A 13272-nucleotide genomic window follows, 5' to 3' on the forward strand; every position below is an offset into this window, starting at 1 on the left:
ATCAGGACTTTAAGACACAACATTAAAGCCAGCTCCATCAGGTTCTGATGAAAAAGGTGAACTTCAGAAGGCACTCTTAGGCACTTTTCCCACCCATGGCATCCTTGATGGTCTTTTTTATTTCAGGCCAGAAAATGTCAAATGGGAACTTCTTCAAATTGTTGTCCACTGAAGATTTTAGCAAAAGTAACCCACATGCCCCTACAGCATTAGTTGGGGCTCTTGCCACTAACCTTGCAGAGTCAGGAACCATATCTTCTGTGTAAGATGTGGGTATATGAAGCCAGTTGCTTCAACTTTATCCTGGGTGTGTCATCCTGCAACTCTTTTGTGAATTACTGCACCCACTTGGAGATCGTCCCAATGACACAAGCTGGCTGAAGAGCAGGACTAAAGATGAAAAATACACTTCAGAAAAGATGTTCTAGCCTCTTGAAGGATATCAAATATGGAAGAGGAATTATGGCTCTCTGAGTTAAAGGAGTGGGAGATCAATTGGTATTTCCCACAATTCCAGGGCACTCTGGGAGAAGGGATACACTGCAAAGCCAGGAAATATCTGTCTATATCTGCCCATTACCCTGACAACGGTAAAGTCAATCAATGTGCCCCTTTTCCAAAAAAGGGAATGTAGAGGCTGGTTGTGATGATTAAGATCCTGTATGTTCAAAACTGGATGCACTGCCCGAATAAGGTCGAACATTGGAAGAGAGTCAGAGACTCTGACAGTGCAGATAAATTTTCTTTGGACACATTCCTTTCATCCCTGTTTTAGGAGAGATCTACCACCAAGTCCTCTGAAAGATTCCCCAAGAGTTTAACTGAAGAGTTGGAAGGGAGATTGAATCATTAACACCTTTCAAAAGAGTCTTGAAGGCCCTCAGACCCATCATCACAAGCCTGCAATGCCCTAAATCAGGGAACAAGCTTATGCAAGTACTGGGACAGGCACATTTGCTGCACTAAGACAAATTAGGTATGCTCTGGCATCACCTGAGAAGTCCCTCTCCCCAAAGCGAGCAAACTGAGCTGCAGACAGCACTAGGAGTGATGAGACTATCCACTGGTCAAAACAGTCTACGGGTCAAGCAAACTGCTGGAGTGGGAGGCTGCTGCTGCTTATGAAGAGTCAGTCTGCTGATATAGGGACCGAACAGCTGCTGGCCAGACACACTTTTCCTGAGAGGTGCTCTTGGCTGTGTCTCTCTTTAGCAGGAGTCTCCAAAGTTTGGTCCATTGGGCTGCCATTTGGGAACATGACATGGCTCTATTTTCCTCCCAAGACAGAAAACATTATATTTTATTACATTCTCTTTTCCTGCAAACCTAAGTGTCTCAAAGGGCATTTGGATCAGCGAGTGCCTGGGGGTAAATAGTGTCTGCTGACAATCTTCTGTGACTGCTACACTGAGATGACCAAGAAGGATCAGAAATCCTACATGGGCTTCATCAGTAGCAACCCCACCGGGAAGCAGTGGTGTGAGTGTGTACCAGTCACCCAATGCCAGTCTCCAGGAGACGCTGTCCCTCAAAATGCAATAAAATTAAAGAAAAAAAACAAAACACACCATGCTTATAGAAAAAGGCAGTTTTTTGTCCAGTGTCCTACCCCAAAGGTTAGCATAAACTATCCGATCACAATCCTCCTGCAACAGTTTGACATGTGAGAACTGTGATGTCAAATGCATCTCTAGATCAAACAAAGTTCATACATTCAACTTGCATGAAATGCTTTGCAATTGGTTAAGCCTTTCGGCTCCTTCTAACAGCAAGCATCATAAGAAAACTATATGAGAATATCAAGTTCAGAAATCTTGATGGTTCTATTTACTCAAGAGTTAAAGCAAAAGTAATGACAAATGCTTCAGATGATCGCACCATCATTCTTGCATATAAGTAAAGCAAGTTTTAGTCTGTGCTTCGATACCTGCCGACATTTACGACATTTATACAATACCCATTCTATGTGATGCCACCACAAATTTCGATGCGAAAAACTGGGGCCATCGGTAGGTATGTGCTACATGTTTTGCGCTGCCAGTCAGAGAGGTACATGGTGTTTACATAGGTATTTAGATACTATTTCAGAGTCTATTATGCCCTATTGACCATTGTATTTAAAGGAGAGTTACCAGCAAAAATAAAGCTTTGGTATAGAGTCATACTGTTGTGACCCAAAAGCACCTTGAAGCTATTCTCCCTGAACTATCAACTGGATGTCATGAGGGGCAAGAGATATGGTGGATTTGGATACACGAGGTGGTCCAATGGTGGAATCAAAAAAGGACTGACACATGGATGGAAAGCTTAGTCCCAAAAATACTGCCGATAGGTTCCAGAATCCCTTTAAGACAGTTCTATAATAAATGTCAGTGGTTCCGGTTAGTAGAGTTTTAGGACTAAAAGAGGAATATTAATGAACATTAAAACTCTGCTTTGCTTACTTTGCAAAAATGGGTTAGTGGATTCAAGAACATTCACAGCAGGGAGAACTCCATCAAAACTTCCTACAAGCAGCTGTGGGTCAAAACTGCCTTTGTTATTCATGTGCAGGGATTATGAATATTCATTGCTGACAGCACTGACATCATACTTACAGTAAAAGAAATCTTCTTTGTTTCTCTCCATGGGAATCGCAGTACTGGAGTCCGTGTCCCATTGTGAAGCTCAAAGATGAGCACTCCCTTCGGACATACCCCAAGAAGGATGCCAGTCTGGGATTTCTTTTCAGGCAGCACTCTGTGAAAATGAACCCCATACTCCTGAAGTCTCTGGCAGCCCTACCAGAAGGAAGACAGAAACAAACAACAGTGGGAACATGCACATGTACCTTGAAATACTTACATTTCTCTTGTATAATACACGCTAAACTTAAGCCATGCTGGACACCCCAGAGGTTATTTCATTTATATTGCATTAAAGCTCCCACTCACTCATTATAGGAAACTTTGCTCTATTAATTATATAGGAAAGAAGGTAATAAAGATTTGTTTTAAAGGTCTTAATTTTAAAATAAATCCTATCTATTCAAATATTCTGTATTTTAGTCTATGTAGGAGCTATGTATTACAGTCCAAAAAGTATTAGAATGCACATGATGCATTTGAATGTAATATGGGCAAATAACCCTTGACATCTTATGCAACCATCTAGAGGCCAAGCTGAATTGTATTATCTGTAGTATCATAACATAAGCAATCATATTGAAAAGACATGGCCATATATATATATAGGTTAAAAAGCAAATACATATACTAAGAGCGACCATTGAAATGCAAATGTATTTTCTATTTATTCATATGCTTTGTATATGAGAAGGAGGGCTGAGAACGGAGTTTGTTATGTGCAAATAAACCCATTGTTGGATATGAATATTACTAGGGCACGCATGCGGCCCTTCCTTTCCCACTAAATGTCTTATTCACTCTCTGATCATCTCCCGCATTGACTACTGTAACCTCCTCCTTACTGGCCTCCCCCACTCTCACCTCGCTCCCCATCGATCTGTACTTAACGCTGCCGCTAGGCTCATCTTCCTTTCTCGCCGCTCCTCTTCTGTCCCCCCCCTCTACCAATCCCTTCACTGTCTCCCCTTACCCTACAGAATCCTGTTCAAGCTCCTCACTCTTACATACAAGGCCCTCGCCAACTCCACTGCACCCTACATCTCCTCCCTCCTCTCTATTCATGCTCCATCCCGCCCTCTCCGATCGGCCAATGACCATCGCCTCTCTTCCCCCCTGATCACCTTCTCCCACGCGCGTATCCAAGACTTCTCCCGCGCTGCCCCCCTCCACTGGAACCAGCTCCCCCGCTCCATCAGAACTTCCCCTAATCTGTGCAGCTTCAAACGGTGTTTAAAAACCCACCTTTTTCTTAAAGCTTTCCAGTCTCCCACTTAACTTCCTACCTTTCTTCTGACTCTTTCCCCTCATTCCCCTTCCCCTATCCTTATTCTCAGTTCCTCCTTCTCTCCCTCTCTCCCTTGTGTCTCTCTGTCAGTCTTCCCCTCCCCTTAGATTGTACGCTCCTTCGAGCAGGGTCTTCTCTCCTCCTGTCATCACCACTTTTACTCTGCTCGCCAGCTACCTAGCCTTACTCCTTGAGGTCCCTCTTCCCCTGGGGGTCTCCCTCTAATCCGTGCCCTCCCTCCTTGGTGCCGTTGTTGGCTGACCTTCCCCCGCCCCTCTAGCTGTGCCTTGAGCTCACTGAGTACTGTGATTATTGTTTACTGTTCTGTGCCGTCTCTCCTGGTATTGTTATTTCGTTTGTCTCTGTACGGCGCCGCGGACACCTAGTGGCGCCTTATAAATAAAAATTAATAATAATAATAATAATAATAATAATAATAATAATAATAATAATAATAATAATAATAGGGCAAATACTAGTCCTAAATAACGAAAGTGCTTTTACTAACTAAATCCGTTGCGCATGCCACATACTCCATTCTTTTTCTGAATGATGACATCTCCAACCAGGGCCGGACTGGCCATCTGGCACTTCTGGCAAATGCCAGAAGGGCCGATGGCTATATGGGCCGGCCCAACTCCCCCTGTCTTCTTGGTGGCTGGTGGTTCCAGGAACCAGCCACCTCTGCTGCGCGCTCCCCAGCTCCCTTCCCCGTTATGCTGTGCAGCCAGTTACACTGGTGAGTTTCCTGTTTTTTTTTCTAATTTGCTTTTTTTTTTACTGAAGAGGAGGGGTGCCCGCGATTTTCGGGGGGTGCCCGCGATTTTCGGAGGGGGGGGGGTCGCGGGGGTGCCGCGATTTTCGGGGGGTGCCCGCGATTTTCGGAGGGGGGGGTCGCGGGGGTGCCGCGATTTTCGGGGGGTGCCCGCGATTTTCGGAGGGTGGTCGCGGGGGTGCCGCGATTTTCGGGGGGGGGGGGGGGGTGTCGCGGGGGTGAGAGCCAGGGGGTGCGGGGAAAGGGGGTGAGAGCCAAGGGGTGCTAGGAGAGTGGGTGAGAGCCAGGGAGTGCTGGGAGAGGGGGTGAGAGAGTCGAAGGGGGTGCTGGGAAAGGAGGTGAGAGAGCCGAAGGGGGTGCTGGGAAAGGGGGTGAGAGCCAGGGGGTGCTGGGAGAGGGGGTGAGAGAGCCAAAGGGGGTGCTGGGAAAGGGGGTGAGAGAGCGGAAGGGGGTGCTGGGAAAGGGGGTGAGAGAGCGGAAGGGGGTGCTGGGAAAGGGGGTGAGAGAGCGGAAGGGGGTGCTGGGAAAGGGGGTGAGAGCCAGGGGGTGCTGGGAGAGGGGGTAAGAGAGCCGAAGATGGTGCTGGGAGAGGGGGTGAGAGAGCCGAAGGGGGTGCTGGGAAAGGGGATGAGAGCCAGGGGGTGCTGGGAGAGGGGGTGAGAGAGCCGAAGGGGGTGCTGGGAAAGGAGGTGAGAGAGCCAAAGGGGGTGAGAGCCAGGGGGTGCTAGGAGAGGGGGTGAGAGAGCGGAAGGGAGTGCTGGGAAAGGGGATGAGAGAGCGGAAGGGGGTGCAGGGAAAGGGGGTGAGAGCCAGGGGGTGCTGGGAGAGGGGGTGAGAGAGCCAGGGTGGTAGGGGGTGCAGGAAGAGGAGTGAGAGAGCCGGGGGGTAGAGGGTGCAGGAAGACGTGTGAGAGAGCCAGGGGAGTAGGTGGTACAGGAAGATGTGTGAGAGCCAGCAGAGAAGGTGGTGCAGGGGGTTAAGTGAGAGGGACAAAGGAGAAGATGGTGTAGGGGCATAGGTAAAAGAAAGTGTAAAGGGAGAGACATCTTAAGAATGGGAATGTCAGGGATGCAGCCATCATAAAACACAAGTAGTAATGAAGAATGGAAATGCACAGAGGGGACAAGTGTTAAAAAAACAAAAAAAACCAAGCCTTCATACTCCATTCACCTATATTTTCTATACCCCCACTCCTAAATTTCTGCTTCGACCACTGCCCTCTATTCCTGCTCCCGACTGCCTGTGTGAGCTGACAGCTGCTGATCCCTCCTCGCCCAGCGCGCCCAGTAGGAGAACAGAACACAGGATGCCATAATCAGGTAAGTTCATATATTTTCTCGTGTGCAATATGTTTTTAACCATCCTTTCTTGAACTGGGGACACTACAGCGTATCCAATAATGTTTAACACTATGTATTGCTCATTATTGCGCTGTAATGTTTTTTGCATATTTATCTGTACAGAGATTTTCAATTAAGAGGAAAAAACATTGCTTGTCATAAATTTTATCTGTAATTGTGTCAATATATCTATTTTTGTTTGCATTGTAAATGATGTATTAAGCTGCTCTTGGGAGACTCACACTCAGTATCTGATATGCTGTACCAATTTTTATTTGTGAATGAGTTTTTATCTGAGCTTTACTAATGATTTGGGGGCACTACTATGCCATAATATGATTTGTGGGCACTTCTGCATGACCGAATATGTATTGAGGGTAATACTATGTGGCATAATATGACCGTGGGGCACTACGATGTGGCATAATATGAACTGGGCACACTACGGTGTGGCATCATATGAACTTCTGCCAAAGGCAAGTCTTTCATTGTTGAATATGACGGGAGCCCAAAGAAGTTGCTGTATCGGGGCCCAAAATTCCTCTTGTCAGCCCTGCCTGTGAGTCAAGGCGGTAGACGCCTCCAGGTAAATAATCTAGATGTTTTCTATCTAATCAAACTGATGGATCACATCCAATTATTTCTCACCCACCTCCTCTATCCCCCTTAATTTATATACTGTGTTATTTAAAATGAATAGAAAAGACGCATATCCAATTACTGTAGTAAAACAAAAATATTTTTCTGTGACATTTTGCTGTAGATGGAAATACTTTTAATGCGGCCGTGTGGGTTCAACTGATCATTCAATAGTTATGTTTTTTTTAGATATATGTTAGTTTTATTTCATGTGGAATGATTCATGAAAATTCTGCCATTACTATTTAATTGAGGGAATAGGGTACCTGTTACCTATATGTGTGTGTAAGTACTCTGTTCGTTGTTGCTATTTTGTGGGAGATTTGAAAAAAGCAAAACATTGTTTCCTACAGTGGCTTCTGTATAATTGGTGGTATTGCTGTAGTATGGGGTGGCATGCTGGTGGCAATGTTGTAGTGTGTTTGGTGCTTAGTATTGCTAATAAGTAGGAGAGGGTATTGCTATAATGTGGGGGGTGACGCTGGACGCTGTAATGTGGGGGGTGATGCTGAATGCTGTAATGTGGGGGGTGATGCTGGACGCTGTAATGTGGGGGGTGATGCTGGACGCTGTAATGTGGGGGTGATGCTGAATGCTGTAATGTGGGGGGTGATGCCGGTTGCTGTAATGTGGGGGTGATTGATGTAGTATGAGTGTGTGTGGGGGGTTATTTATTGCTGTAATTTGGGTACTAATAATGTATTGTCATGGTGTTTATTGATGTAATTGGGGTGCTAATAATGTAATGTTGAGGGTCATTAGGAGAAATAAATACCCCCCCCCACACACACACACTCATACTACATCATGTTGTACTGCGCCAGCATCAGTGTGCAACAATATAGTGCATGGAGCCCACAACACGTGGGCCTGTGTGCTTTAAATGCCAGGGCTGATTTTTAGTCCCAGTCCGGCCCTGTCTCCAATGGTGCAAGAACCTCTATGTCTTACATCAATATGGAAGATTACATTTGGGCATATACTACCTAACAATCTGTGTGTAAGGAAATCCCCCCACACCGGAGTTAATATGTACATACAGGAGCCTTTCTAGAAACAGTTTCTCTCGGTCATCTTGTACCTGATAAAACACATATATAAACAGTGCTTGGTCAAATGGCTACTCTCTAAACAGGAGACTTGTACTGCGTAATTTTACCATAGGCAAATACTTTATTTCCAATTGTCATTTAGAAGTTAGCAAGTACTGAAAACGAAGTAATGACATATTTGTGTTACTAAGGCCAAACAGAGATCTTGGTGCAACCCTGCAGTTTTCTGTAACAGTATGAATAATAATAAAGAGAAGGGATTACTTTCAGGAATTCAAGCTCTGTTTCCTTCTCTGAAGCTCCTGCGTAGGTACTGTGCAGCCTGGGCAGCTCTTCCTTCAGGTAGGATAGATCTAGTTTCTCAATCACCCGAGCAGGAAGGTAATGTTCCATTCTAAAATAAGCCAGACCATGTACCTAAGTAGGGACATATTATAAAGAAAGAATACTCTTTTAGCACTTTCACTGCAATATTATAAATAATTTGATATACATTATATACTTTGGTGCAAATGACACAAATATAGAAGAGCAGACAGAAGTCTTTTACATACAGTATATTCTTCCACCAAGTGCAGCAAACGAATGCATGGACAATGGTGGGAATACAAGGAGAGGGCAGTTACTATACAATATATACTTACTACTATGCTTCAATACTAAGCTAAGAGATACATTAATATACATTATGTATCAAACTAACTTATTAACTATTTGTTCAAGAACCTATGATGCAGTGAAAAATAAGCAGAAATGTTTAAATGTACTACGGTATTTTGGGATTATACTTAAAATTGTAACAACATTGTGAACAAGGGTGATGTTCATGTTATAGTTGATTTATATCTCAATATCTATATAAATACAAAGAATGTTTTGATATAGCATATTATAACTATGTCTGTCCATTTTGACCATTAACAATATTTGTTGCTGTCACTTATTTTAACATAATCACTTGTGTAATTTCACGTTCAGAATTAAAAACACAGCGGCTGATTTTGAATAATGATGTGATCTCCTAGATCAACTGTCCCATATTATAGAATCTATGCGAGTAGGTTACATAATTCCGACAGTGTATATGTCGACAGGCTTAATGCAGACACTTACACTGATGGCATTGTCCACCTGTCAATACAATGTGATTGGTGACATTCACAACTCATGTAAGTGCCGGCATTTACACTGTCAGAATAACGACCGCAACAGCATCTATGCAGTAGTATTTGGCGATTCTATTCCAGGATAGATCATAATAATGGTTCGTGCTGAATGGCCATTTTACATGTCATAGTGTGGTCTGTTAGCTTCTGTGGACTCCTATGAGCATGCAATTACTACAGACATCATGACATAACATCATGCCCAGTTGGCAGAGCAAGCGCTGTGTTATTATTAACCTCTGGTTGGTAGTCTCCATACTCTGCTTGAAGAGCCAGGGATGCCAGGAGCAAAGCTGCCTCATCATCACAGTGTAGCCTCTCCTCCAGAATATCCTTCCGCTGCTGCAGGTAGTACTGGTGACACGTCAGGCTGTGCCTGGCCAGACACAACAAGTAATAAATGAGCCATAGATCACATACATCTTTACGAAAATGAAGCAGAATCAAAATAAAAGTACATGAGCTATTAATCAACGTTTAGAGCAAATGAGAAACAATGAGTTTATTAATTATAAAAAAATAAAAATGAGAAAATGTACAGTATAAGCCCTTTAAAAAAAGACCAGTAGATCTGCCACTGGTTATTAATCTAGTGCACTGGTATAGTTAGCATTTTGAATTTGGTCATTACTTTAAATCATTTCATTTCTTGAAGGCTTTCAACCACTCAATTTTCAGATTTTAGTGAATTTCACGGGTAGCAACTTTTTTATTTCTTCGTATAAACTTAATTATATCCAGATAAAACAGCAAAACTAGCAAGAAAAGAAAAACCTTTTCCATGTAAGCGTGCGAGCAGGGCCTCTGTCTGTATATTACCCAGTATTGTATATTATTGTGTTTGTCCCCAACTGTAAAGCGCTATGGAATTTTTACATCCGATCGCTCGGTCCATGGACTGCATACACACTAGCCTTGTTTTAGACGATAAAGGGAAGAGCGGCTGTCCCGTTAGCAAGTTTTTACAGCAATGTTGTCGTGAGCAATGATTTTAATTTCGTACACACTGAAGCAACATCGGTCAGATCGGTTGGAAATTTATACACACCACACAACGGAAAGGAGATTGGAACGAAAATATTGAACGGTATAACCGACCAAATGAGGCGACAATCGTCCATTTTGGCAGACTTTCGACCATCGTGTCACTACACACACTGACCCGACTTTCGAAAGAGTGGTCGTATGTCGGCTGGTTGATTATTGTGTACCCAGCTCAACTCTGATGAGGAAGCTGCCGATGTCAGATTTTTTAACAAACATCACTGAGTAGACATCGGACACCAGCAGGTCCTTAGTCAGAATTCTACAAACAGGTCAAGTCAGATTTTATATATAAATCTGACTATTTGTGTTACTATGTAATATCCAAATAAGATATTACATTCTCTTATAATAAGACTATTCCATGTATTAGTTTATTTTTGTTTGTTTATTTTATTTCAAGTTATTGACTCTGTAATGATTTTTATTGAACAGATATTATGTTGATTGTGTCAGTGGACAAAAAAATCTAATCCCATTTTATTTAGTTATCAAATTGAATTGGACAGACATAGTTATAATGTGCTCTTAGTATTAATTTAAGTTTTAATATGTTTTAGGGTGAGATGGACCTCATTTTGTTTGCTATTTCTCCATGTAGTGCGACTATTTAATGTACTTTCTAATAAAACAGTATATACTTTAGTGCTTCCTTGTGCAATTCTGGCCACACACAGGCCACTCCTGCAGCTATGTGCAAGCAGAGTGACAAGGTCACAGTCCGTTTTAGTCACACATGTGGGTTTCAAAACAGAATGAGATCTGGCCATAAGGTCCTTGGCCCAAGTGACCAAAGTCCTTCCAGACCATATAGTGGCCTCTTAGTAAACTCAGCAGGCCAACAGCAGTCATCTTTAGTTGGCTTTTCTCAATATGATCCATAATGACACAACTGATTACAACCAGTTTATTTACAGGCATTGTGCTTGTTTTATGGCTAGATGTGAAATGATATTAGGCTAATTGGTCAATGCTGCCACTTGTATGGCCTGCTTAATCAAAGTCCGTCATGTGAATCGTTAGCTTTATATCTAAATGGGCCATGGTTTATCCCTCCACTCTATATGGGCGGCATAATTTCCCCAGGTGAGCACGCTTGCTTGACATCACTGTGGTGGACAGTCAGACAGCATAAACATCCTGCTGTTGGTTAATGAATGGGTACGATCAGAAGTAACTGTGGTGAGACTGATGTCAATATGAAAAGCTTTAAAAAAAATTCAGTACCAAACATGGCAAGTCAACATTCTGTCCACAAACAAAAGCTAATTATCATTTAACTTATTTAGGGAAATAGAAATAGATTTGCTTACTGTATAAAGCTGGCATCATCTACAAAGAACTTAACACGGAAGTATAAGGTGAAGTTGACGCCAGATTTTCCTTTCTTCTTTGCGTCTTCTTTCCAACCTTCTGGAGCCACTTTAGACAGTTTTAAGTCAAGATCAACAAAGAAAAACTCATGGTCTGCAAAAACATAAATAGTCATTGATTATAAAGTAATTTTGAACACATTAAGCTTGTCTTTATCTTGTTGCAAAAGGGAAATAAATATGTTATATAAGATATATGTTTTGTAACAGTCTTTAATGCTGTAAGTGAGGTTATACAGTGCAAAAAGTTAACCTCCTTTTGCTTACTGTGCATATACATATGTGCACGAATACGATGTGTTTCAATTCGGAACTGCAAACCCATTGTGACCAGCACTAGGTGCAAAGTCACCTCCCAGTAAGGTTCGCCCCAATCATCAAAGCAACTTTACTTATTACTGTCATTTAATAGCACGTGTGATTATATGGACATTATGTAACATGGTGGAAAAACAGCATGTGTCTCATGAGTGTATTAACTTGCGTATGTAATTTTTTATTAGACTGCTTTCAATTGTATAACCTGTGTGCCAAGTGCACTTTCCACTGAAATACATTTACACAACCTCTAAGAATGTGCACACAGACCCAGCCTACTTGTGCTTTGCAAATGTTCATTGCCTCTTGATAATAAAGGGATGCGCTTATAAGTGCTGGTATTTAAATACCAAGTTCACAAAGCCATAGTTTGCTGTTGAATTTATACTGTGCTAGGAACAAAAAAAATGAATCTTAGGTATTCTTCTACTAACAAAGCAACCTAAAAATTTTTGCTATATTACTTTACAATTCTTCTGCAGTCATGTCTTTCTTATTTGTCTCCACCTTGTACTCCTCCATATTACCCTGTGTCAACAATTACTCCTAGATTGTAAGGTCATTTACCTTTATCTTTTTCTGATTCAGGATATCCGTGTTATCAGTTTTATCTCCTACATGATGGAGTTGTTTGAGAAGGGGAAAGAGAGGTTTTTCTATACTATAAAATAAGCACATCCTACCTTTTAGAACTGCCAAGGCAAAAAAATAGTGCTCAACGAGTCCAATGTGAGCCACAACCATGTCAAACACATCTTTACAGGTAGACTTGGTGTCACATGTTAATTCAAGTCTCTGTCCACTGAGGAGAATGATGTTCACCTTTCGTCGGGCCTCCTCGGTCTTTCCCTTTTTGGCCTAACAAAAAATAAATAGTAAAGATAAAGGCAACTGAGAAATAACTAGTATAATGTAACTATTTTAAAAACACCAGAAAATATCTGTCTAACTTTCTTACCAAAATTGATCGCGGGAGATCCAATGAGATATAAGGTTCAACGGTCATCTTTACAAACTCTGGCCCAAAAAAGTTCTACAGGGAATAAAATAGATTTGTCTATAGATTTGACATACATGTACGAAGATATTTTACTATGTAGCATCAGATCAAATATTGTCCCTTTATCTATATAAAACTACTAAGGTCAGTAGTTTTTAATCACGCACAATTACAAACCACACTTAAATCCCAAAAAAAAAGCAAATTTGAGTATTGATTTAGCCATCTACGTGTACTGGATTTACGTTCACATAACTATTTTACAATTTGATGAGAAACTATCCACCAGATTGAATGCAGACTGTAACTTGTGCGGCCAGCTTATACATTTAAAGGAATATTGTCAGCTGTAACCAGTGTTCTCTGCTCACAGTCTATGCAGAGCACCTTTACCATTGGTAAGGGAAAGTGTTATTTTCTGCTAACACGCTTTTCTTTTATGCCAAAAACTTCCAATTTCAAATCACCTTTCCACAGAACATCCTCTCAATAGCTTTAGTGAAATTGATGTAGGCGGCAATATTATTTCTGGACAGCATTGGATTTCTCCATAGTACACACCCATGCACATCAATCAGTTTTCCATTTGATGAATGAAAAAGATAACAAGCATAATAAACTGTAACCGCTACTGATGCAACACAATAATTTAT

The 13272-nt window shown here is 42.0% G+C and overlaps 1 protein-coding gene across 7 annotated transcripts in view; it reads right to left on the reverse strand.

Moving 5' to 3' along the window:
- PTPN13 (protein tyrosine phosphatase non-receptor type 13) overlaps window positions 1–13272 on the reverse strand; it is a 211284-nt gene that overhangs the window by 68519 nt on the left and 129493 nt on the right. For all 7 annotated transcript variants that reach the window (XM_075203023.1, XM_075203032.1, XM_075202998.1 and 4 more), the window contains 6 exons: window positions 12578–12652; window positions 12303–12477; window positions 11242–11395; window positions 9122–9260; window positions 7983–8135; window positions 2598–2780 (listed from right to left, as the gene is read on the reverse strand). In XM_075203023.1, coding sequence (XP_075059124.1) covers window positions 2598–2780; window positions 7983–8135; window positions 9122–9260; window positions 11242–11395; window positions 12303–12477; window positions 12578–12652 — 879 coding nt within the window. The remainder of the gene's footprint in view (window positions 1–2597; window positions 2781–7982; window positions 8136–9121; window positions 9261–11241; window positions 11396–12302; window positions 12478–12577; window positions 12653–13272) is intronic.

The sequence above is a fragment of the Mixophyes fleayi genome, chromosome 1 (genome assembly GCF_038048845.1).
Source record: "Mixophyes fleayi isolate aMixFle1 chromosome 1, aMixFle1.hap1, whole genome shotgun sequence".
Classification (NCBI taxonomy): Eukaryota; Metazoa; Chordata; class Amphibia; order Anura; family Limnodynastidae; genus Mixophyes; species Mixophyes fleayi.